Source organism: Ammospiza nelsoni, chromosome 12, assembly GCF_027579445.1.
Source record: "Ammospiza nelsoni isolate bAmmNel1 chromosome 12, bAmmNel1.pri, whole genome shotgun sequence".
In the NCBI taxonomy this organism is placed as follows: Eukaryota; Metazoa; Chordata; class Aves; order Passeriformes; family Passerellidae; genus Ammospiza; species Ammospiza nelsoni.
This window is the reverse complement of record NC_080644.1, coordinates 2,880,721-2,905,299: the sequence shown is the minus strand read 5'-3', so window position 1 is coordinate 2,905,299 and position 24,579 is coordinate 2,880,721. Positions and strand designations below refer to the sequence as shown.

General features: G+C 42.5%; 1 protein-coding gene across 1 annotated transcript; it reads right to left on the bottom strand.

Annotated features, from left to right (window-relative positions):
• Positions 1 to 7,396: 7,396 nt before the first annotated feature.
• PCK1 (phosphoenolpyruvate carboxykinase 1) lies at positions 7,397 to 15,048 on the bottom strand. The gene is made up of 10 exons (XM_059480785.1): positions 14,851 to 15,048; positions 14,339 to 14,602; positions 12,783 to 12,964; positions 11,968 to 12,171; positions 11,429 to 11,616; positions 10,438 to 10,600; positions 10,094 to 10,318; positions 9,868 to 9,999; positions 9,047 to 9,142; positions 7,397 to 8,477 (listed from the first exon to the last, which is right to left on the bottom strand). Exons 2-10 carry the CDS (start codon positions 14,560 to 14,562, stop codon positions 8,023 to 8,025), a joined length of 1,869 nt encoding a protein of 622 aa, XP_059336768.1. The 5' UTR covers positions 14,563 to 14,602; positions 14,851 to 15,048; the 3' UTR covers positions 7,397 to 8,022.
• Between the last annotated feature and the right edge of the window lie 9,531 nt (positions 15,049 to 24,579).

Sequence of the window (24,579 nt, the reverse complement as noted above, 5' to 3'; positions counted from 1 at the left end):
AAAGCTCCACAAGCACTGGCCCACTTTGTTCAGAGGGTTGCACTCCTTCTCTGAGGTGCTTTGGAGGTTCAGGGGTAAGGGAGTACTTAGCACTACACCAGAAGCCTGGAGGAGGAGAACAGGCAGTGCTGGGAGCCCTGGGTGACAGCAAAGAGTTAACTTGCACCACTGGTTGCATGACAGCCCCCAGCTGTCTGTGCCTTCCCCTCCAGCACTTTTCTCCATTATTTCATCAAAGCAACAGGCATGGTTTTAATTTTCCATGACTTGCTTATGAAATATGATCCTCGCTGTAATAAAGAAATGATTTGGTTTGTAATGGATACATAAGAAATCAATTTCCTATTTTTAAATTAGGTGGGATTAACAATGAAGCAAACAATAAGCAGAGCAATGGGGGGAGAAGGATTGGAGAAAGACCCAGCAGCCTGGAGTGAGGGCTGGCTGCACTTGGACGTGTTAAACTGCATTTGTTAATGGCTTCACCAAGGCAGCCACAGCTGTAGGGGTTCCTGAACTGTATATCCATTTTATTCTTTAAAATCATGATGTTGAGAATATTGCTGGAGACTCATAACTTCCCTTCTGCCCGGCAGTGACATTTAGGGTGCGACATGATTTCTGTTCAAATTCATAGTTAAAAAAACCTGGCGCTGTCATAAATGCCTTGGGAGCAGGGCCCTCCTGCTGTGCCTGCAGCAGGGACAGCACGCAGCAAACACCCTCACCTGGGCCAGGACACTGGGAGATTGATGCTCTCCAGCAAGTGGAACAGAAGCAGCTCCCAGCTCCCACTGTCCAAGGGTGTAGCTGCATGTGAGAGCTGCTTGTTTGGAGATGGAGCAGTGATGTGACACAGCCTGCAGGGAGGTTTGTAGCTGTCATTGCTAGAAACCATCTGGTCCCCCTCCTTTACCTTCCTCCTACTGAGCAGTGCAGCCTGGGGACCCCCAGGCCAGGCAGTTGCCAGCAGCCCACAGCCCTGCACAAGAATAATCAGCCCAGTCACCTTCCTGGCAGCTCTCTGCACTATGTCCCTGAAAAGAAAGCACTTTTTTCCTTGCTGTAGAGAATATTCCCAGTGCCTGGTAGTGCTGTGCTGGTGTGCTCCACCTCTGCTGGCAGAGCAGCCCATCTAGTGAAGTCCATTGGAGGGTGTGAGGGGCACAGGGATTCACCTTCAGCCTCTCAGGATGCTCTCTGTGTGGTTTCACCCCCTGGGTTCCCTGAAAATTCACCTCCTGTGTAGCACAAAGTGGGCACGGTGCTTGCAGGGCACGTGCAGGAACCTTTGGGCTGCCCAGCCACAGATATTTACCCTGGACTCAGGTCCTTGGAGCTGCAGGAGCCTTGGAAGGCAGATTGCCCTTTAGACCTTGGACTGCAGACGGCTGCTCCAGCTCCCGCCAAGCCGCAGCGAGCACTGCCGGGTGTTTGTGCTGCTGGCAGATGTGCTGTTCCTCTGCTGTCCCACATGTGCAGGGAGCTCAGGGATTACAGTGTCCCTGGCGCTGCCAGCTGGGGGCTTTTGGGGGTGGGGAGTGGTCCTGAGGGTACTGAGCCTGTCTGAGTCTGTCCCCCTCAGCAAAACTGCAGCGGGGACTTGCCAGAGCTGCTCTCCTGTGCCAGCGACTCCTCCTGGCCCAGCTCCACACTTGTGCTAAGTGGCTTTGGAGCTGCCCCAGGGGTCTGTCACGGGTTGGAATTAAGAGTTGCATTTGGCTGGCTGGTCTGTCTTTCCTTCCTGAATGCAATTGCTTTTTTTAGCTTATCTTGGTTCTGCATGGGTTTGTGAGTTCCTGCTGAAGTCTCTAACAAGATTTGTATGGTGGCTTCTTTTTCCTCCAAGCAATCATAATTTGGCCAGAAATAAATGTCTGCAGAAATCTTTTTAAAGTCTCTCCCTCATGTAGGTTTCTGCAGCCTTCTTGAGAGACAAGCCGTAAAAACTGATGGGACTTTTGGAAATGCTTGGTGGGACTTCTAGGACTGGGCAGAAGTCCAAACAATTTCTTGTAATCTTCTCCACATAGATCTGTTATTGCTGGGGCAGGTACCAGATGCATTATCACTACTAATCTCCTTCAAGGGTGGAGGGGTGTCTGAGTGTAGATAACTATGATGAAATAGAGCCAGATTTCTGTCTTTATAGAATAAATACCAAGAAAACGCCACAGAATCCAAGGCTTGCTTCTACTTATTAGTGTCAGAAGCCTATTGTTTTTGTACTCTAAGACCACCACTCAACCCACAGCTCTCAAACAGCCTCCCCCTCCCTTTCCCAACTCTTGTCCTAGTTTAAATTTATGGCTAATTTATAGTTGTTTTTTTTTTCCTATTGGTTGCTTCTGGAGCTGGACATAACTGTTAATAGTATCACTTTGATAGGCAAAACCAGGCTGAATGTGAGGTTTTTGCTGGGGTTTGTTTTTCTGCAGATTCTTTTGGACACCACCCAAGTTCTGCTGTCCAGTTCCACTATCCTGGCCATGTGGCTCTCCAATAAATTGTTATTTAAGGCAATCCAGGGACTGAGGTGGAACAAAACAACAAAAGTCCAGGCACACTTAGCCTGGGCAGACCTGAATGAACAACAGGAAAAGGAACAGGGGAGTCAGGGTGCTCAGTGAGGGTCAAGGCAGAAGCTCCCTGTGGGTCTCATCCCCTTCCTGGCTCCTGCCAGCAGGAATAACTCCTGGGAGAGCTGCACCTGTCATGATCCCTCATCACTCAAAGTCACCTCATTTCCACAGCATTACTGGACATGGATGTTGTTCACCCTGTGGGTGGGAATTTATCTCCATGCCCCTTGCAGGGCTCTGCTGGTTTCCCAGCCAGCTGAACTGCCATCATCTTGTAGCTTTGGGTTTCAGTCTCTTTCCAACCCTGGATAAATTTAAAGCCGCTATTCATAGCTGCTCTCAGGATCTGGAGCTCCAGAACACCATGGGAAGTTTCTCATCTGTTCAGGAAGACACAGATAAATATAGTGATGGTTTCCAGTGGGTAAAACGAGGTTTTGTTGTTCTATTCACGTTCAGAGCTGGCATTTGTGCTGTTGCTGTGCCAGCCTCCACCATGGTGACAGGCCCTTTCTAGGATTTCTGATGAGATGGGAAGCATGACAAGTTCAGACTATCAGTTCAGTTTAAAGCCCACAAATCTATACACAGCAGGGGTAAGATCTATTTATTGTGAGCCTAAGAGCTATTTTCTGTGGAGGATGAGCTTAGTTTGTGCTGGAGAACAGCTGTTTATCAGGATCAAGTTTCTGGGAGGGACTGTTCCTTGGCCATCTCAACCTGGGAAATGGTTTTGTGATGCTTTACAAGAAGAGAACACAAACTACATTCTTGGTTCAAAAAAAGAACAAAACCAACAAAAATGAAATGCAGGAGTTTATACAGGGATTTTTTAGATGAACAAAAGACATTGAGGCTGGATAAAAAAAACAGCACAAAAACTTTGATATGTTCCTTTGGGAGAATTAAAGCAGATGTTTTCCCTTTTCCAATGGCCAGCATCTGACATTTCCAAAGAAGACACAAAGAACATTTCTGGGATGTGTATTAGAAAAAGTTCTGCTTGCAGCTTATCAGCTTGAAGGAAAACTGAAGGCAGAATCATCTCAGAATTATGTCTGGTCACATTTACACTCGAGAAAAGGCATAGCAAGAAGCACCAATGTGAGGAGGAGCAGAGCAAATTTCAAGGTGATTCTCACTGATGGCATCAAAGGCAGAACAAAGCCCTCCACTGGGTAGAGACAACTCTGAGTCTTTTGTATGGCCTTTTATAGCAAAGGAACCATAACCATGTGTTTTGTTTTCAAGGATCAGACACGGCCTGAATTTTGCATATTAATATATGTGGATTTCTGCAATTTGCTCACAAAATCCTTCTCTGGTAAAGTTTTGCAGCCAACGTATCCATGGTGGCTGCAGAATGCAGGGAAGGAATACAATAGCAATTAGGGTTTTTTTCTTTCCTATTTTCCCTACCTAGCTGTTTTGCATAAGGACACACAGATGGGGCAGGACGTGGTTTGGAATCTCGGTGAGGGGGATTTGCCAACACTCATTTGACCAACGTGCCCTTTTGTACTGCTGAGGTTAAACCCCTGCCAGAAATGTCCTCCACGATCAACACTAACAATTACTAATTTGGAGTTCAGAGTGCTCTGCTCTGCCATCCATAGCAGCATTCCCACAGTCTTCCAGCCAGGTACATCTCTAGTTACAATAATTGTCTTTCAGCTGGGGAGCTGACTGACTATACTGCCGCAAGTATGGAATAAATCATGTTACTATGGTAGCCAAGGTTTTTGGAAAACAGCATTTCCCAAAGCACAAATGCCATTTCTCTGAATTTTGCTTCTTTTCCTGAAAATATCATCCCAGAATTGTGAGAGGTTTGAAGTTGGGTTTCACTGTTTTCCAGCACGAGTTCTGCAGCAAGCTGGATGCTGCTTTTCAGGTTTATTTATTTATTTGGTTTAACCTTCATGATGTTGACAGAATCCAGGTGCATGGATATCTTATATACTCAAGCTAATTACTGCTGAGACTGACATCTGAGAAGGGGATTTGAAGGAACAAGACAAAACACAGTCAAAACTTGACCTTGAAACATGAGAAATGAGTCCAAAGAATGGCATTGGGCTTGGAGGCTTCTCAACCTGTGCAAGGATTGGGCCAAGGTCTAGGTCTGAGCTCTGGATTTATCAGTGCTAACAGGAGCACTTGGCACTGAGGCCAGACTTTTACCCAAGGGACAATGCTAAATTTGAGGGAGTTGAGCACAGCCTTCCCTGGATGTGGTGCATCCATCACAATGTTCTTGTCCAGTGAATCACGGCACAAACAAGGTACCAGAGATCACATCCTCAAAACCATTCATGGTTAAACTGTGATGTTAATTTTGTCTCTCTTTTTCTAAGCCACCGGTACATCCACAAGTGTTTTAACAAAGTATTTTGTTTCTCACTTCCCAGAATACCAAGTGCATTTCATAACACAGCTGTTGCAAATGTTATGGCTCTGTACACTTCATGTGTTAGTCTTGCCTGTGCTTCCCTTCTCTGAATTGCATTTAATAGGCCAAGTTTTATATTTCTCTACTAATTTGTTGAAATTTATTGCATTTGTTGCCTTCCCTTCTTTCTTTTGAAAATCAGGGGAACTTCCAAATTTCAATTTAAAAGCATTTTGTTTTTATGGAGCATAGTATTTGTTGGAGGGAGAAGAGTTGAGATCATAATCTGGCACAGTTGACTAAGTTTCTAAATTTTAAACCACCGCCTTCTCCCTTTTAAAACATTTTCTCTGCCAATACTAAACATTTTGATCATTCAAAATGTAAATTGTACTCCCCATAGATGCTGATGGGTTGAGGATATATTTACATACAAAGGAGCTGTTGAATGACTCACGCAAAAACTCATTTTCTTGTTCTCATTCTTTACAGTACAGCAGGTTTTTCCCCCCATTTTCTGGTTTCCGGAACGATCTGTGTCTCTGGGCAGTGTTTGAAAAGGTGCATGTGGTTAAAATGTGTGCAGTGGAGAACGACAAATGGTTTAAATATTTTTTTTCCAGAGGAGCTCGTGATAGACACTGTCCATGGGTTGTGTTGTGTTATGTGGAAAAAACACCCAGAGCAGAACCTGAGGGCAGTGGTGGTCAAAAGAAAGAAAACTCCCTGATTTCTTGGGGTGAGGAGGAGCAAGCAAGGATTTAGTCAGAATGTGAGAGCCAGTTTTGGGCTGGGTAAGATGTTCTCAAGGCAGTTAGCACTTTATAACAGCAGTGATGCTAGAGCTGGGTGTGTGCTGTAGGACCCCAGTGATGGTATCTGCGTCTCCTCATGGAGCAGCATTTTGTGGGAGAGGTGTCACTTGGTTTTCCCATGCCCATGTGCCTGCTGGGCTTGGGCCCTGGCACAGATTCCCCTGGCAGGAGGAAGGAGCCATTTCTTTGGAACACTCGTTTGAGCGTGATTGTGTTTGGGAAGGCGGAGCAGGAGCTCTGGAAAGCCCCAAGCTTCTGTACATGTCCTGGGCAGCATTTCAAGCTGTGCCTGGAACACGTTTGCACTGCTCAGGGCTGGGATCCTCTCCTGAGGCCCATAAGAAAACCTGGGGCTGTAACTGGCCATAACTGAGATCACCATGACAGATTGTCTCAGCTCTCCTTGCTCTCCTCAGACCCATCCAAATACCAGCCCAGCACTGTCACACCAGCTGTGGATGGCCCAGGCTGTTCATCAGCTATTTATAGAATTGCTCTATTAACAACTTTGTTTTATCCACTTGATAGTAATGCTTGAATCTGAGGAGTGTATATTCCAGTCTTCCTTGGCTCACTTCCTCTGACTTATTTACTGACTTCCACCTTGATTTTTTTCTGTTAATCTGGAGCCCAGTCAAGAGGACACTATAAGAGATGCAGATGTGATTTTGATGATCTCCACAGGGGCTGCACCACTCTCCTCCACTTCCCTCACAGTTTTCCATTGCCTGTTCTTTGTGTGACCTATGCATTGACTTGGGCTTTATTATTCACTTCAGAACTGATGATGTTTGTGTTAAGTCTTAAACATGGGGTCAGGGGGTAGTTTAGAGCCTTTTCAGATTGTGTGACCTCTCCTAGCAAACTTTGAAGGGCAGTTGTTGACCAGCCCAGGCACTGTTTGCTCTGCAAGGAAGCAAGTCTGTAAAAAGGCTTATTACACAATGTAAGTGATTTTCTTTTTGCTAAGCAAATATTTGCAATATGTTTTGGGAGATCAAGCATTCAAAGTGGAAAAGCAGGATACCTGCCAGGGATGTGGGAAGCACATAAATGACACCTCTAATTGGGAGAACATGGGCTGGTTTTAGTGTCTTGGCTTTACAAGGAAGCCAACACAGGTTCCTGCCCTGATTTTCATTGAGCTCTAAGGCTTTAGGCATCCCAAAAAATCTGGAAAACTTTTTCCCAAATTGTCTTGACTTCAACAGCTTCACTCATTACTCTTGCAAAAGCCAAGGTGCTGTGGAACAGGGACAAATCCTACGAATTTAACAAATGAGCAAGGTCCTAATATGGGGCTTTCCTAGAGGGTAGTTTATTTTATAAATGCCTGCAGTAACTAACAATGCCCAGTTATGGAGAGTGTGTCACCATCTGGATGACTGCTCACAGCTGGTATCATAATTTTTGGATCATTCCTTTGGCTTGAATTGAAGTTGCAAAGACAGTATGTGGCTTAAACTGGCTGGCTCAGGAGCAGCAGATCAACTCCAGTCAACATCTAACTTCCACATGTGCATCTCTGCCTGTGCTGTGCTATTGACAGGAGCCTCGATTTATGTGCATGCAGTTTATAAACAGCAAGAATACTGGGAATGAGGTAATATTTTGTATAAACATTTATTTAATAGTTTAAGAACAAGCCATTCAAAACATCTGGAAATCACAAGAACATGAGTAATATATAATAGCAATATCTTAAATATGCATTAGTAATATAAAGTCATCTTTCACTCTGATAGTTACAACTTCATTTTTCTAAAAAGTATTTAAGACATGAAATATGTTTAGGTAATACATATATACAGCATCTAATTTTCTCTCCTCTTTCGACTGGAGTCTGAGACTCCAGAGGTTTCTGTGATGGAAACAATGTGCTACAACTTGAAGGCTGGATTGGTTTGGATTGTATATGCAGAACTAGGCAAATAATTTACACCCATCATGACTCTGTGTGCATGTAAGTGACAGAACAGGGGTTTCAGACCCTGTGCACATGCACTCCCACAGCTGCTCACCTATTCACAACAACCGATGTAGTTATAAATCATTAGGTCTGGAGTTATTTCTAGAATGTCTCTGTATCTATATCCTAACTAAGCTATGACCTACTTTCATTATAACCCCCTGCCCATCAGTGTGCTGTTATGCTTCCAGTGGTGATTTGGTAAAGTGTGTTTGCCTTGCCTTAGTGTGTGCGAATTGATAAATAATTGTGGGTTTGACCAGCTTAGAGCTGCTTTATCCTCATCTCTAAGGCAAGCAATTCCCTTTCTATTTCATAGGGAAGGTCAGCATTAACTTGCACTTCAAAGTACTGCTTGATTTCTTCTACCTCCTTTTCCCAGAAATCTTTTGAGATATCAAACAGTTCAGTCAGGTTGATGTCCTCTAAACCTTTCAAGTTCAAAGCAGCATCAGTGGGGATGTAACCTATGGCAGTGGGTTTGGCAGAGGCTTTCCCTTCAATCCTGTTGAACATCCACTCCAGCACACGGGAATTCTCGCCGAAGCCAGGCCACAGGAATTTCCCTTGGCTGTCTTTGCGGAACCAATTCACGTGGAAGATCCTGGGCAGCTTTGCGGCTGGACGATGGGCCATGCTCAGCCAGTGGGCCAAGTACTTGCCAAAGTTGTAGCCAAAGAAAGGCCTCATGGCAAATGGATCGTGCATAATGACCTTGCCTGTTTGAAACACAGAAGGGGAAGGTAAGGGAATCAATAGCACATTTATTCTGAAGCACAAAGATTCAGATCCTCCCAGGGTTTACCCACAATCCCTTCACCATCCTTGTGAGCTTTAAGGAACAACACAAGCATTATCCTTGATGCACAAAAGGTACAAATGAAGTTAATTTTTGTCATTAAATTTCTTAAATCTCAGGTCAGGCAGCTTAAATGAAGATTCTCAAGAGATGGCTGTCATTCATGCATTTATGTTGAGCTCTAGCAGAAGAGAAAATTTAAATTTGTTTATCCCAGACTGTAACAAGAACTCTCTGTCAAGGCTTCTGGCAACCCCGTGCCTGCATCCTGTTCTGTATGCTTGCCACCTAAGGGATTATTTTGCTTAATTTGACTTTTACAGAGAATTTAGCCGTTAATTCCAGTACAAATATTTTCTATTGTGAAAATGCACAGGTTGCAAAATTAGCTGCCAAGACTGAAATGTGAAAGAGCAGGGGGAAGGAGAGGGCAGGCAGTCCAGAGGGGCCTGCTTTTAATACAGGTAGGCAGATTAAATTTTGATTTACCTTTGTGCTCAGCAGCTGCTGTTGCTTCAGATCTCATGGCTGCTCCTACAAACACTCCATGCTTCCAGTTAAAGGCCTCATATACAAGAGGGACACCTATAAAGAACAAAATCACTTCAGTAATTAGAGGTCCAGAAACATTTTTATGACAGGTTTTGCCATCTGACATAGGGCTGAACGCATGTTACTGGATAATGTATTATAATTTTTCCTGGGTTTTTAAAATCAGTTCATTTCCTGCTCTCTTACAGCAAAGAAGTTTAAATGAATGTTTTCAAAACTGTCTCCTGATTACTGAACACATCCAGTGGGAGATACCTGGGACATCAGAATCTCCAGCAGATTTTAGTGGAAATAGAATCTGGTCTTGTGGTCATTTTAGACTCAGACGTAGCATTACTTTTATTTCTTTTCCAACTTTGGGTGACCTTTAGCAGAAAAATTTATTTTACTTCCTTTTCTTTAAACTATCTAAAACTGATTAATTTCTCTAAGCATTTGCTAACTAAACTACTTAAACTACGGGCAAATTGAGACCAATGTAGCAATTTTGTGTGTCTGCTACCCATGTTAGTGGGTCCTGATCTCCCTCCAGCCCTTTATTATTATTATTATTACCTGTTTTGTGTTAACATCAAACACCTCAGACACTGAAACACCAGTGGCTGGAAGCGTGTGTGCCAAAGGCTAACACAGAGGAATTGGACTAACGTGGTTATTTCCTTGCTTTTGCAGCTGTGAAAGCAAAAGCTGTGGCTATGCCCAGCTGTGTGTCAACCCTTCTGTGGCCAGCCTGGAAATGCAGCTGCTGCATCTCTTACCAGCTGGCCTGCGGCCTCCAAAGATGATCCCTTCGATGGGAACGCCCTCGGGAGACTCCCAGGCTGGATCCATGATGGGGCACTGCCTGGCTGGGGAGCAGAACCTGGAGTTGGGGTGAGCACAAGGTTCTCCTGCACAGAACAACACAACAAAACAGAATTAACTTGAATTTATTCATTGACTCCAAAGAAAGCCAAAGAGAGGGCCACGGGGTGGGCCAGGTACCGTTGTCTGGGGTCCAATCCTTGTTCTTCCACGAGGTCACTGTCACTCCAGCTGGCAGGGGCTCATCAATGCCTTCCCAGTAAACACCTCCATCACTGGTTTCTGCCACGTTGGTGAAGATGGTGTTCTTGAATATGGTTTTAATAGCATTGGGGTTTGTTTTGACTGAGGTTCCAGGGGCAACACCAAAAAAGCCATTTTCAGGATTGATTGCCCTTAAGTTGCCTGGAATTTAAATGATAAAATATCAGTGAACCATACTGGTTTAATTCTATCCAGAAGTTTGTAGCATGTCTTACTGCACCTACAGCAACCTGTAAAACATTCCAATTTTATTTCCATACCTTGTTCATCAAACTTCATCCAGGCAATATCATCACCCACACACTCAATTTTCCATCCTGGCAGGCTTGGGTTCATCATGGCCAAGTTAGTTTTTCCACATGCACTAGGGAATGCTGCAGCAAAGTACTTCTTTTTACCTTCTGGATTGGTAATTCCCAGGATCTATTGAAAAATTAATGCAACTGTTAAACAAAGCCTTTTTTTTCTTGCGCTTTTCATTTTGGAGGTTGTCTCCCAGCAAGTGGAAATGATAAAATATTTAATTAGGCACATTTGTTCCTACAGAAGAAGCACGACATAATATTGTTGACAAATAACTCAAGCTGTATTTTTAAAATCAGAGTCAACTCTTCTTCCCATTAGAATATCTAAGAAATTCTTATATTTTAAAAAAATGTTAAGTCGGTATATAATAAACATTTCTTTTTATTTTGCTGATTAAAGACCATATACATCTGTGTTTCTCTGTCAAGACAGAAGAAAACCAGGCGATATTCTTTTGGCTGCACAAGTGGAGTGAAAGGAAAGCACTTTGTGCATGGATTCTTCTGCTCTTCTCAAAGACCACGGATATTTTTTCCTAAGGCTGCTCTCTTATGCACTTTGAAATTGTTTTTTTCAGTGGTATTTTATGGCGGTAGAATGTTTAAAGGACAGCAGAAATTAAAGCCAGGAAGGTTACACAGCACAACTCCCTTAGAAAATCTGATATTTGCAGGTTTTTGAGTACAAGAAGTCACTCTCAGACGTTCCAAACTTTGCTTGTTTTATACCATGACAGGTCCTATTTTAAATGTTTAGTACTTGGCCTTGCAAGCAGTTTTCTATTCCCCATGAGCCTGGCACATAACAGATTCCTATCTAAAGTTACAGGACTATCCATATGAGACTAATTCCATTGATGGCCAGGCGGGTGATGGATTTATGTGGCTCTAATTTGAGGTTTAACGGCTGTTCAAACACACGAGATTTAACAGCATAGATTCTTACCAGCATGTGCTCTGCCAGCCAGCCCTCCTCCTTGGCCAGTCTGCTGGCAATCCGGAGAGCAAAGCATTTCTTCCCCAGCAAGGAGTTCCCTCCGTAGCCGCTGCCAAAGGAAATGATCTCCCTGCGATCCGGGAGATGAGCAATCAGCGTCAGCTCCGGGTTGCACGGCCAGTTGTTGATTAATGGCTCTGCAGAACAGAATGTTGTAGTCATGAATGCAGCAATTTCCATGCTTGATCACGCTGTTGTTTCATCAGCATCAAGCCTCTGACAGCAACCCAGAGCATATGCTTCAAGGAAATCCCTGGTAAGTACTAGGGATAATGATCTCCCTTCCATCAAACTCTCACTGGGCTTTGATTCCTTGAACTGAGTTTTGTACCTAGTGCTGTTACAGAACCACCCTGGGCTCCTGTGATGAGGGTGTCCCACGTGCTGAGGACACGCACTCAGCTCCAAAACAAAGCCCTGGCCATTTCCAGGAGTTTTTAATGTCTCCTGGGTTTTTTTATGGCTCCTGGGTTTTTAATGGCTCTTACCTTTTAGTGGCAGAGGGCATCCAACTGAGTGAAGGCATTTTACAAACTCCCCATTTCCCAGGGCTTTCAGAACATCTGTTCCTATCCGTGTCATGATCCTCATGCTGGCCACTACATAGGGTGAATCCGTCAGCTCGATCCCAATCTTGGACAGAGGTGACCCAATGGGCCCCATGCTGAAGGGGATCACGTACATTGTACGTCCTGGAAAACAGGGAGTAGCAAGATGTGGCCAAGAGCAAAACAAGGAACATTTGAAGTAACCTTTATAAACATGGAGGTTGTTTCTCAGTCCTTTAAAAGCTGTTTGTCTTGTGACAGCTTCTGATGATGTTTAAAGAGCTGCAGCTTTCTGTTTGTCTAATTGTGTAGCAAGAAGTTTTATCTTAAATGCTGAAAGCAGCAGTTCAGACAGATTGTCTAGCCAGGAGGAAGGGGAGGTGAAGGCCAAGTTCTCTGTTAGTGTAAATCCCTGAATCTGAAATTCTTGCTGTGGATGAGAGGACCTTCGTTCTTATCTCGCTTCCTATCTGCTCCTCAGTTGCTATGTGACTTCCTGAACCAAGTCACACTAATTTTTGTACTTTGCCCCTCTCGAGGAAAATAAGAGTGCTGGAAAGAGCCTGAGGACTGTCCTTGCCCAGGTATTTGGGTCTATGGTAAAGATCTGCCTGAAACCAGTGAAGTGACTATCTGGAGGATAAAGCTAAATCTTCAGCTAAAACCATTCTTTAAAGATTTTCAGTAACTTGCAACAGTAGTAAGTGTCTCAGCATCGCTGAAAGTTCAGTGTCAATTATCCTTTTCTTGCCTACCTTGCATGCAGCCTGGGAACCTGGTGTTGAAGGCTTTCTCAAAATCTTCCTCAGACATCCAGCGCCCCAGCTGGCTGGTTCCAGTTTTAGGTATTGGAGTGGTATCTCTCTGCTCTTGAGTGATGATGACAGTTTTGCTCTCAATTCTTGCCACATCTCTCGGATCAGTGAGAGCCAACCAGCTGCATTTCACCAAAAAACCAGGGAATTAGACTTTAATTATCAATATAGCATTCTTACCCTTCTGTGGGTCCACTTTAGCCCAAAAGGCTGCTAAAACAATGCTTTGTAAGTCAAAAATTAGTGACAAAGCAGTATAACAGATAACCTCAAAAATCAGTCAGATAAAGCAATTTTATCAGAGAATATAAGACTTTCCAGTAATAATAAAAAATCATATGGCCTAGGAAATTCTTGTTACATGTTAATACTCCTTTGCCTCTTATCTCAGCCTTATTCTCTGTTGTTAACTTTCAGGGAAAAGTTAATCTTGTTTAATTCTCATTCTCATCAGTGTGAAGTTGTTTTGTATGGGGACCACAAAATGATGCCTCAAACTAAGTGGATGCCAAGGAAAGTAGTTTAAGTGTTGGTATAAGTGCCAGAGGGATCAGAACCCAGCTTTGTGGATTGGCATAGTCCCTTAAATTAGAGGCATCACAAAGGAAATACTGAGTATAAGCACGATCATTAAAAGTGAAGGAGTTCATTAAAGGGGATTCTTTTTCCCCTCTAAGGAATTTTTTGCCATCTATTTACGATAGAGGGGATTGTTTTACATTTTCACCTCTGTGCATCGAAATTTTCCACGAGTATAAAAATGTTCTAGTTGGGCTGTCATAACCATCATCACTACAGCTAAGCATATAATTAACAATGAATAATTTATCTGGTGAATCTTGCCCTTTTCTCTCCCAAATAGCCTGCAAACAGATTGCCAAATTCCTGCTTTTAGTTATTCAAAAGTCTTTGCAGATTTCTCCCATGAAGATCTCGTGGTTGGCACGTAATTCTCGAGTATGCACTTGTTGTTAATATTCTCCTTTCACGTTCAGTTAGTTGGGAGAAATTATGAAATATTTGAAAAAAGTATTTGCAGAATACATTAGAGTCAAAGCTCATCGGCATGATATGAATAATGCCTGTACTGAATAATATTTGAACACCCACAGACCTATTTGAATGCCACAAAAAAGTATGTGATGAATAAATTAATTAGCTAAAATAGTTGAATTCTTCAAAAGAAGATTTGCTCAATAATATTTAGCTGTTGCTAATGGTAAGTTGCCTAAGTCTCATGACATTATTTCAGTTCCCTGATGTAACTAATCAACAGAGAAAATGTACAGTTGATAGTCCAACTGAATAATATGTTTTATCTAATTTTTAGAGGAAAAAGTTTGCTTTTCCTGAGTATTTCACCTATGTAAGCTAAAGTTCCAAAATGTTCATGGAAAGCAAACATTGGAGAGTTATAAGAAGTTTTTAAAGTAAACAGGATAGAAAATGAATTTTCCAATTCTGAGATGATACTTGACTTCATGTAGGCTACTCACCAGTTCTCATACTTGTTCAGCTTCTTGATCATGCCTTGTTCTACCATGATGTCCAGAAGTTTCTTGTTCTCTTCTTCCGAGCCATCGCAGATGTGGATGCACTCAGGCTGGCACAGCTTGGCATTGGTTTCGATGAAATCCCTGGCTTCTGGAGACAGACTCTCCCAATCCCCCTGCACAACCTTGGGCATGACGTTCATGTCAGCTTTCAGCTGTGGGGGCATTATTGAGGCTGCTGTGGTTCTTGTTGATGGCTGTAAAATACTGATCACAATGGAAAAGCAAATAGATTAGGTGTGTTAGCTTAGCTACGTTCTAAACAGCGTCACAAAGCCTAACAACGTATAACGCAAAGAATTTGCAATGGACTTGATTATGCACTGCTTTAAAATCAAGGTAGGGAATTTGGATCAAGGTGGGAAAAATAGAGGCCATTCTACTAATTTAAGATGGGAAAAATAGAGGCCATTCTACTAATTTAAGGTGGGAAAAATAGAGGCTATTCTACTTACTGTCTATGGAAGCTGGAGCTGGATGCCAGAGAGGATTTTGCTGTACCTCTCAGTTGAGACCGTTTCTCTTGCTTTGGAGCTCTCTTGCAATTGCTGCTTTCCAAGGATGCACCTCCTTCCTTAAATATTCTTCATGGTAGTGTCCATCCCACCAGTTGAGGTGAAGGAGGCTTGGCCTTTACATCACCACTGGATGTGTCTTGGGACAGTGCCACTGACATTGTCATCATGCAGAGTTGTCAACAAAGCAGCCCTGGCAGGGTAATCATTTAACAGGCTTGATTAATGAATGCTGAAAGCGGAGGTTCTTAGCCCCTGTTTTGAAGCAGTTACAAAATTTAGCAGTTTAACCAAACTTTGATCCATTTTGGCTTTGAAATCAAAAACGTCATAACTTCTCGGCGTGTGGGAAAGGTTGAGTACAAAGAGTTTCTGGAACCAGGAACACGGAGGTCATGCACAGAGGCAAAGTGCAGTTGGCACATTTTGCAGGCAGATGGTCACTAGCTGGCTGTGAAGTGGAGGCTTGTCCAAGGAGTGTTTACTCACCTTGGGAACATTGCCTGATCTGGGTATAAAGTTCAACAGAGAGCACTGACAGGCCTGAATAACCACTACGTAAGGCCCACAGCTCTTATTTTTGTCTATGCAGTTCTAAAAACATCCCTAGCAGTATAAATCTAAGTGTTGGGGTTCCTTCAGTGTAGGCAAGGAAGTTTTTGTTTATGGCTTGTTTTAGGCTCTTGCAAATGAAAGTTATTTCCTATTGCTACAATCTCAGAAGAGGCAGAGTGGTAACTGTCTCAATAATTAACCTCCTCTTTCAAATATTATGTTTTATTTTACTGGGAGTTATGTGGGGGCGAGGTGTCATAAAATATTAACCCACCCCTAAATTTATACTCAGAGCAAAAGCACAGAACTGCTCAGGACTGGGGCTGCACACTGTTGTTCTGTGGGTGAAGTGCACTGTGTGCATGTGCACATACACAGACCTGAGTCTACATCTGTTTCAGCTGTGGTACTATCTGGTATCAACAACCACTACTACTCTTATAATTCTGAGGGTTATCTCAGTGTGATATCAGACACTTGAGTGTCATCTCAGATACTTTGAGCTCGTCTCTGTTTCTGCATGCCTGTCTTTAGCTTCCACTATTCCATTTTAGACAATTGTGACCATAAAGAAAGGTGGTCTTCACGTCTATTTGTCCATGCAGTCTGGGTGTGTGAAAAATAGAACTGTAGAAACAGCCCTGCTGCCATTTCCTCTCCCTCTATTTATACCCAGTCTTAGCAAAGCATCTGGAGCCTGGATAAGGTGATGCATTTGTGCCAACTTGTGACTTTTTTATATTGATGGGGCTCTTACCATGGTTGTCATTGGTAGTTTGCAGAACAGGAAATCTGGGATTCCCAGCTAAGTTTCAGGGAGTTCTGAAAAGCAACAAAATTGACTTATCTTGTATAAAGGGTGTTCACAACCCAGCTATTGCTCAGGTTTGTGAGGCAGTTGGTTGTTCCCAGCAAGGTTCTTGCTGGGGCAGCCAGCAGTGACTTCCAACCCCCCAAAAAGCCAGGCTGGCAGAGCAGCAGGGATCAGGATTGTAGCTCACCTTCCCACCTGCAAGTCTAAAATACTGCAGAGCTGACTCTCTCTCTGCAGGAACACCCTCTGGGACTGTACCCTTTATCTCCCTTGCAAAGCCTTTTATTGTGTTTTGTAAATAAGGGAAGAAAACAGTGAGGTAAGAGGGGCTGTCCTTGATGCATGGCAAGGCCAAACATTCCTGAAAAGGAAAACAAAAATCTGGTGGGATAAGAGGTGCTAAAGACTGCTCCAGATAGGGCTGTGATGTAAGCAAAGATAAAATCCCAAAGCAATTTAATAATGGCAAAGCTGGTGTTTGTCTTAAGAGTCCACATACTGTGTTGCTGGTGGAGCTGATGAGAAATATTTTCCTTTTAAAATATGTCATAAAGTACCTTCATTAAAAATAAAATGGAGCATAATCTGTAGTAATACTAAGCGGAGCCCTTTTTCAGAGAAGTACAAAAATACTGAGTGCTTTTTGTTGGCCAGGTAAGTCAGTGTACATAGAAATAACTGAGAGTAAGCCAGCAATGCTCAGTTGTCAGGAAGAGAGTAGACCAGGAAATTATCATATTGCAGCACAAATAAAATCAGAATAAAATCTTACATAAAACAGTGTAATACAGCAGAATCAGTCCTCGTGTCTCTAGGTTTTGAGAGGAATAAAAAAATTCCCAAACCCAGAGCATTAATTTCTGCCAATTAAATTACAGTCAGGCAGGTGTTGTGCAAATTTTCTAGCACTGCAATCCTAACCTCCCACAATCTTGCTATACAAACTGTGGGCTTCTCTTGAGAAGACACTAAATATGCCAAATTGGTGGCACTGTGTTATGAACATATGTCCATTAAAAATCACATTAAGGATTCCAAATGTTTTTCATTTGTGATGGCAGCAGGGCTCGAGTACAGATGTCCACTGGGAATTCTAGACACTTCAGCATCAAATTTCTTGTATTTAGGTAACACCTCCCATCAGAGGATCTCAAAGCATATCACAAACACACAGTAAGCCTCAAGCCCCTATATAAAACACACATAGTATTTGGTGCAGTGAAATAACTGGAGCATATGCAAATCAAGGCCAGGATTTTTTTCAAGAATCTTCTCATTTAGAGATTCAGCTTTTAGAAAGCCAACAGAAGGCATTAAAGGTTTTATGTGAAGACAGTGAATTCTCATAACACCCACTGTCTCCCACACCAAAACCCAGATGTAGCACTTGCAATGGCTCAGTTTCAGTGGTCTTGAGGTGTCGCCCAGTACCAGTGGGTGCTGCTGTCAGGATTCAGTTTCTGGAAGATTTCACGAATGGCAAACATAGGAGGTGGTATGGGGAAAAGTAAGGCCTTTTAAAAAAATATTTGTCTTGAATGTAAAGTTTATTTTCCATTTAAATGAGAAGCCTTTTTTAGTAGTAGCTGCATTATAATGCTCAACTAATAGCTGATACGATTTCTTCTGATTGAACTTTTTTTGGCACTTTTTCTCTGTGCTTCTTGACACTTGAATGTGATGCTTATCAGGTGCCTTCTTGGAAGCTGTCAAATCATTTAAATGTGTGTGAATCTGACATTTCAAGATGACAGTGTTCAACAAGTGCCTTGAAAGGAGGGGTTTTAGGATGTTTGCTTTGATGGACACCATTCAGGTTGCTCAAAACAGAAGTTTTTCAGCACTTCAGGCTTTACAGACTTACTAGAACTCAGTAAATATAAAGGTTTTTAGATGCTCAAAAAAGTGTCAGAAAAAGGAAGCTTAACTCATCACTACAAACCAAGGTGCAACAAAGCACTCAGAGTGAGATCTGAAAGTTGTTAATGGCATATAATAATACTCAGAAATTCTACTTCCCTCCCATTGCTAATTCTCCTACATATTGTCACCTCCAAGGAGTTTGTCACTTGGGTATTTTGCTATAAAATTGTAGGTTTTTTAAAGATTCTCTGAGCTGCTCTTCCAAGGGAAGAGCACTCACTGCCTCTGGATTGCTATTTCTGTGGTGTTTTGCTCAGCTGACACTGAGCACTCTCTGACAGCTGCTGGACTCCATGCCACAGAGTCCAGACCCAAGGGCAGCCCTTGCAAGCTCAGAGAGAGCAGGGCAGGGATCGTTCTCTCAACTTCCAAAGGAAAATGTGAACCGTGCAAATTGCCTGAGGTTGCAAAAGCGCCTGTGAGCGAGCCAAGGGCTCGTTCCAGAACCTGCACGGTGCCGGGCACGTTTCTGCCTCACAGCCCCTCTCTGGCAGCAGCTCCTCAGCACTGACCCATCTGCAGCAGGGCTGGGGGCCCTGCCACGTGTGCCACGCTCCCCTCCACGTGTGAGCCCTGAGACTGAGCCTCTGCCACCGGCCACAACAGGTAGCAGTGAGCTGGGGGCACAGTGCTTTACCTCCTGCTCACCTCCCTTCCAACCCTAACCCATACAGGATTGGGCAGATTGTAAAATATGCTGTTTGTGGATCCTTACAAAAGGCAATGTGATTTTTTTGGCCCGTGTTCAAAATTAAGTGGCTTGTTCTGATGGTGGAGGAGTGGAAAAAAATACCCAGATTTGTCATAATTAGGCTGCGCTTCCATTAACCTGTCCAGCATTTTCAGCTTGACAACAGACATTTCTCAAAACAAATGGAAGCAAATTTCATCAGCCAGTAAGATGCACTGGTGCATATTTACAGTTTCTAAACAGTCACCAAGCTTTGATGCTTCATTCAGTATCAACTCAAGTGCTCAATCCTGGGCTATATTTTAGGGAAAGTCCTGATTGTGCTACAGTACATGCCAAGGCTGACATTACACCATGGGCACACTGGTTTCTTGCTTGTTCTGCTTTGGCAGATAAAATAGTCTTTATTGTTATTAATACTACTTTATTTTTAGGCTCACTTTTACAGGCTCAGCTCTGGAGATGGGATTGAGACATGTAATTTTAACTTTGATAAGCAGTCACTCCTCTGGAGCCATTTCTTGAGGTGTGACTCTAATCTGGGGACTCTTCCCTAAAGGAATGCTGTTATTTCTCAAAAAAAACCCTGTCAAGGATCAATGTGAGTATGTGAGTAATAAGCTCTGTAGGCACTGGCACCTGACCAGTGGCCAGGTATGTGTAATTCTGGTAGCTTGGGAGCTCTTCTCTGCAGAAAGTCTCAGTCATGTGGAGAATTTGGGCGCACCAAGACTTTGATTTTTACCCTAGCCACAACAGAATTATGATTTTTGCATGGTTACTGCAGGATTTTTTTGCTGGATGAACAGCAGAACCACAGCCAGAAGAGAAGGGGACAATCATACTAACCAGAGTGAAAAACAGTCAGCAAAAGGTTTGTGTTTCCCTTTACTTTCAGCATCTGCTCTGCTCAGTCCCATAAAGCCCAGATGGCTCCAAATCCAGTTTGCAAATAAAAATGGTTACCCTTGCTGGGGGTGAAATCTCTTTACCACAGAGGTGTGTGCTTGCAGCTGTCAAGGACTTCCTGCTTCCTACTTGAGTAGGGAACAGACAAATCCTTGCACATGAGTTCAAGCGCCTCTTGTTCAAGAATTTCAGCTTCCTGGGGTTGTTCTGCTAGCTGTGCCCTTTACAGAGACCTCACCTCCTCAGGCATGAAGAAATGACAGGGAAGCACCTTTTTATATTCTAAATTTGTTTGGTTTTTTTTTTGTAGGATGGGACAACCCTGGCTCCCCTGGCTCCTTCCTCTTGCATGCTGTTCATTATTTCTCTGTGATGCTTTGCCTGCTAGCAGCTCTGTGCTGGCAGCTGTCCTTTCAGGGTTACCCAGCTCTACCTGTGCCACAGGCTTTTTTCTCTTTTCTTTAAGTCCTCCCTCATACCTTTGTTCTCCCTCAACATTTCAGTCAACTTTTACTTGCACAGAACTGGTCACAGTTCTGTACGTCCTTCTTGAGTTGACTCCTTTGAAGAAGGATGGCTTTAACCAGTAAGAGTGGGGGCAGATTCTGAAGGTTTAGGTTCTGTTTCTTCCTCTGCTATGGATTTCCCATTTTGACTTTGGACATGTAACTGCATCCCCAAGCCTTTATCATCTCCTAGGAAGGTGCTTGGGACTAGACAATGCCAATTTCTCCCTGTTCTTATGAATTCTCCTAGTTTGGTTGATAGTTCCCAGCTAGAGAAACTTAAAAACTAATTAACCATGATCATTATCTCTTCTCATTTTTGTCAGTGCCACAGACAGTCCCTGCTGGGCTCTCTCTAGGTTACTGTAATGGAAATAGTAAGTTCTTACTTTAAATGTAAAGCATTTATTGAAGGAGAAACTGTTTTCTCCTTCAATAGCAACACAAAAGCAGCAACTTGGGCTAAACCTTGTCTTCTGTTTCAAGTGAGATTTGTTCTGTACTTTTTCCCCAGGAAAACAGCTTTAATTAATATTTCAAGCATTTTATAACACTAAAAGCCAAACAACAGGATAGAAAAGCTGATTATGCAGAAATGAAAGCCAAGCTACATCTAAAGGTCAGAAGCCAAAAGTGCCTATGTCAAGCACTACATACCTTTTGGTTCTTGAACCTGGCAGCTGAAGGAAAATCAACATTGCACAAAAACCAATAATCCCTGTAACGAATCCTCTGTTTACTGGAAAATTCTTATGTAAGTGTTAACAGGTCAGGTGAAATCCTACATACTGTACATTTCTGCTTAGCATCATTGTAAAAGGCATAAGGCAACATCAGTGGACAACAATGGGATTTTTTCAATGTAAAGGCACTTTTGTTTGGTCAGTGTAAATGGTTCTTACCAGACAAATGCCACAATTATGATTATTTCTACAAACAACACTCAGTAGAGAGATCAGGAGTTCAACTGGACCCTGGAAATCATGGGAATTTTTTTGTTATGCTTTTAGGAAGACAGAATTCTGACTGCTATGTGTGCATCTTTGACTGACCATCTGTAACTCTCCAAATTTACTGATTCAGGAAGATATATGTGTATATCAATACTGTTCATGTAAAGAGAAGGTTCTTACATGGGTGTTTAAACCGCCATGTACAAATGAACAGCAATCATCTTGCATTCTGCAAATAAAATTAAAACCCCCATGCACTTGCTAACCTTTTAAGGTTCAGGTATTTGCTCTAAATAGCACTAAGTACCTTTTTATTTTAGGTGAAGCATAGATGTTCTCTGCCCATAATATCTTAAACAAAAGATGGGTATGAATGACAGATCAAGAGACTTTCAGTTTGTAGAGGCAGCTCTGAATGGAGTAATAACTGTGATTCACAAAACGTGTCACCCAGGTATTCTCATCTGCTTTCTAGACACTGCCTCATTCTTGATGTTTAACTTACAAAGACTATAAAATTGACTTGGTTTCTTACAGGAGCAGAAAAGATGTGCAACTAAGCCTGTTATACTATATTTTCATTACCAGTTCCTGATGGACAGGCCTGGGGCTAGCTGGTTGTGGACTTTAAGTGATGGTTCAACATTGTAGCAGTGTGAAAACTAAGATTTAAGGTATTTCTGCTGATAAATATCATGGACTACATCACCTGCTGTTCAGTGAAGTGACATTAATGTACACGTTGTCAAATACTCTCTTAAATTTTCTTGATTTCTTTAGATTTTTGAATTAAGAAGTTGATTTGGACTCCTCAGAAAGTTTAATGCCCAAGAGGATTTGTTATCTGAGCCGGAAAGAAGTGCACAGGAACCCAATGCTCTTCTGAACCCACCAACTGCCTCCTTACTGCTGATTTTGCAAGGTTGAACCTGGACTTGCTGCACATCCACGTGGAAGCAGAATTTGAACTCCTCTGGGTTTGTACATGTCACTCACAGATTTATTAGGACAATCATTTAATAGTCTCATTCTTCAGTGATCCTATTAACTTCTAAGTTTTGGTGTCTGTTCAGCTGTGCACAAAGAGCTGTTCTCAGAACTGTTTTCCTGATTAAAGATTAACAGTGCTTTGATAAAAGAAGGAAACATGGGCATCCTTGGAGTTTGTTTCTTACATCAGCTGGGTTAAACCTTTACTATCTTTTCTCACTGTGTATCTTCTATCTGTGTTTGGCAATCAAATTCTGCACAGCTCCAGCACGTTTCCCCTAGTTTAGTCAAAACAAGAGGAAAACTTTCTGCCTTTTAAACCTTTAACTCTTCCACCCTTGCACAAACAGCAACAGAAACCTGTAATAACTAACTAAGGCAAGTTATTAAAAACTTTCTTTGCTATGTGTTGGATTAAAGAGTATTCTGTAAAAACAGTGGAAGTCACTGAGGTGTAGTTAACTGCATAACCACACTAATGTCTTTTGAAATGGAATAAGTGATATGCCTCCCAATAAACATCCTTCTTCCAAACAGATCCAGGCACGCAGCTCTGCTGTTTGCCACAAGGAACAAATTGTGTATTATTGTTTCTAAATATATCATAATGTTAGATGAAACAGTTAATAGACAAATTGCAATTATGGTTAATAATTTTTAGACCACTTCCCTGACTTGTGTCTAAGCAATCAATCATCCCTGGTACTTTCAGCTCCAATAAGCTTATGCTAAATACTTCCCCTTTTATATAACCCACATTTGTGCTCTGTTAGGTCTTGGCTTTTGTCATGCTATATAATCAGAATCATTTACACTATGGAGCAGGATTTTAAGAGCATAGAGAATACTTGAAAGTATTAAGTCTTTTAACTTAATAGGAGTTGCTTTTGTTCTGCTGCAAGAATCACTCATGTTTACAGAAATGATGTGTCTCCTCCAAGTCAAGATGAGCACTGGAGGGAGAGCAAAGCCTGGCTTTCCCTGTGCCTTAGGCACAACCCAAATTTAGCTGATCCTGCATGAACAGCACAGTCCAAGCACTGTGCCCTGAGACAGCTCAGCAGCTCTGCTCACCCTCCTCTTTGCATGAGAAGTGGTAATTTATAGCCTGCCTAGACACTAGTCAATCAATACCCTCCAGCATGATTTCCATCTGGCTTTGCTTTGCTCTGCTCCCATCTTCTCTCTGCTTTGGGGATTCAGCAAGGAAACAAGTAGGACTGTATGTTCTGATGTTCCTGGGTCTGAGGTCTGACTAGTTTTTTATATGACTGCAGCAATAGGAGGCAGAGAATTGTGTTCTTTGGGGCAGGCAAATCCAAGTCAGATCTAAATCCTAAGTGATGTCTGCTAAAATGAACTGTAGCTTCCATCTCAGGACCAGAGGTCTGGGGGAAAAAAAAAAAAATTAATAATATTCTTCTTTCCAAGTGATCAAACTGTTTATTTTCTCCTGAGACTATTCCAGGCCAGCACTGAAGCACTGACTTAATTCTGAATCTGCAAGATTCAGTTGCTTAGAACAGCATCAAAAAGAACATAACTTTTTATCTCACTCATTAGCTGATGTGCTTTCTTTTTTTTTTTTTTTAATTAAGGGTTCTGGTGGTCTCTGAAGAAATGCTTCATATTTGTGAAAGTGGGACACCAAAGGAACAAGGAGCACCAAAAAATACAGCAAAGAGACTTCAACCATTTAGAGACAGCTTCAAGACCTGAGCAACATTTCAAGGAGCCAGATCATTTAGAAGATTGTAAAAGTATCTCCGCTTTCTCCGAAGCAGGTGATGGCGAGAAGGAGGTTATCTGGTGCTGTCATTATCAAGAGGGGCAATATCTCGCTGCAAAAGAGGTGCTGAAGGCAGTGCTTGTCCCTGGGGTGGGAGGAGAGGGGAGGCGTGCGTGTTCGCGGCGCTAAGGCGCACACACCGCTGACAGGTGCGGCGCGAACGCGACACATGCTGGGAAACAAAAGTGAGACACTGGTGGAAAGTGAAAATGGAAAACTTTCCAGATGCCAGGTGGAAAATGGTATTAAAGCTGTCAAAATAAGTCACAACAAAGACTGGGTTTTCTCCTAGACTAACAGGAGTCATGTTCTGGAGAAGAATGGAGGTTTCAGCTACAAGGCAGACTGTCATAAATGAAACAATTATGAGCATTGGAGGTTAAATTTGAACCTATTTGTTTTGGGGTTTTATGCTTTGGTCTCTTTGTTTTTCATTTTTCTCTTTCAAGTGCACTGCAGCATTCCTGATTTACTCTACAGTTTGTGGACAGGTCAAAAATGTGTAAATAAATCCCACTGTCATTGCTTCACATAGTTAT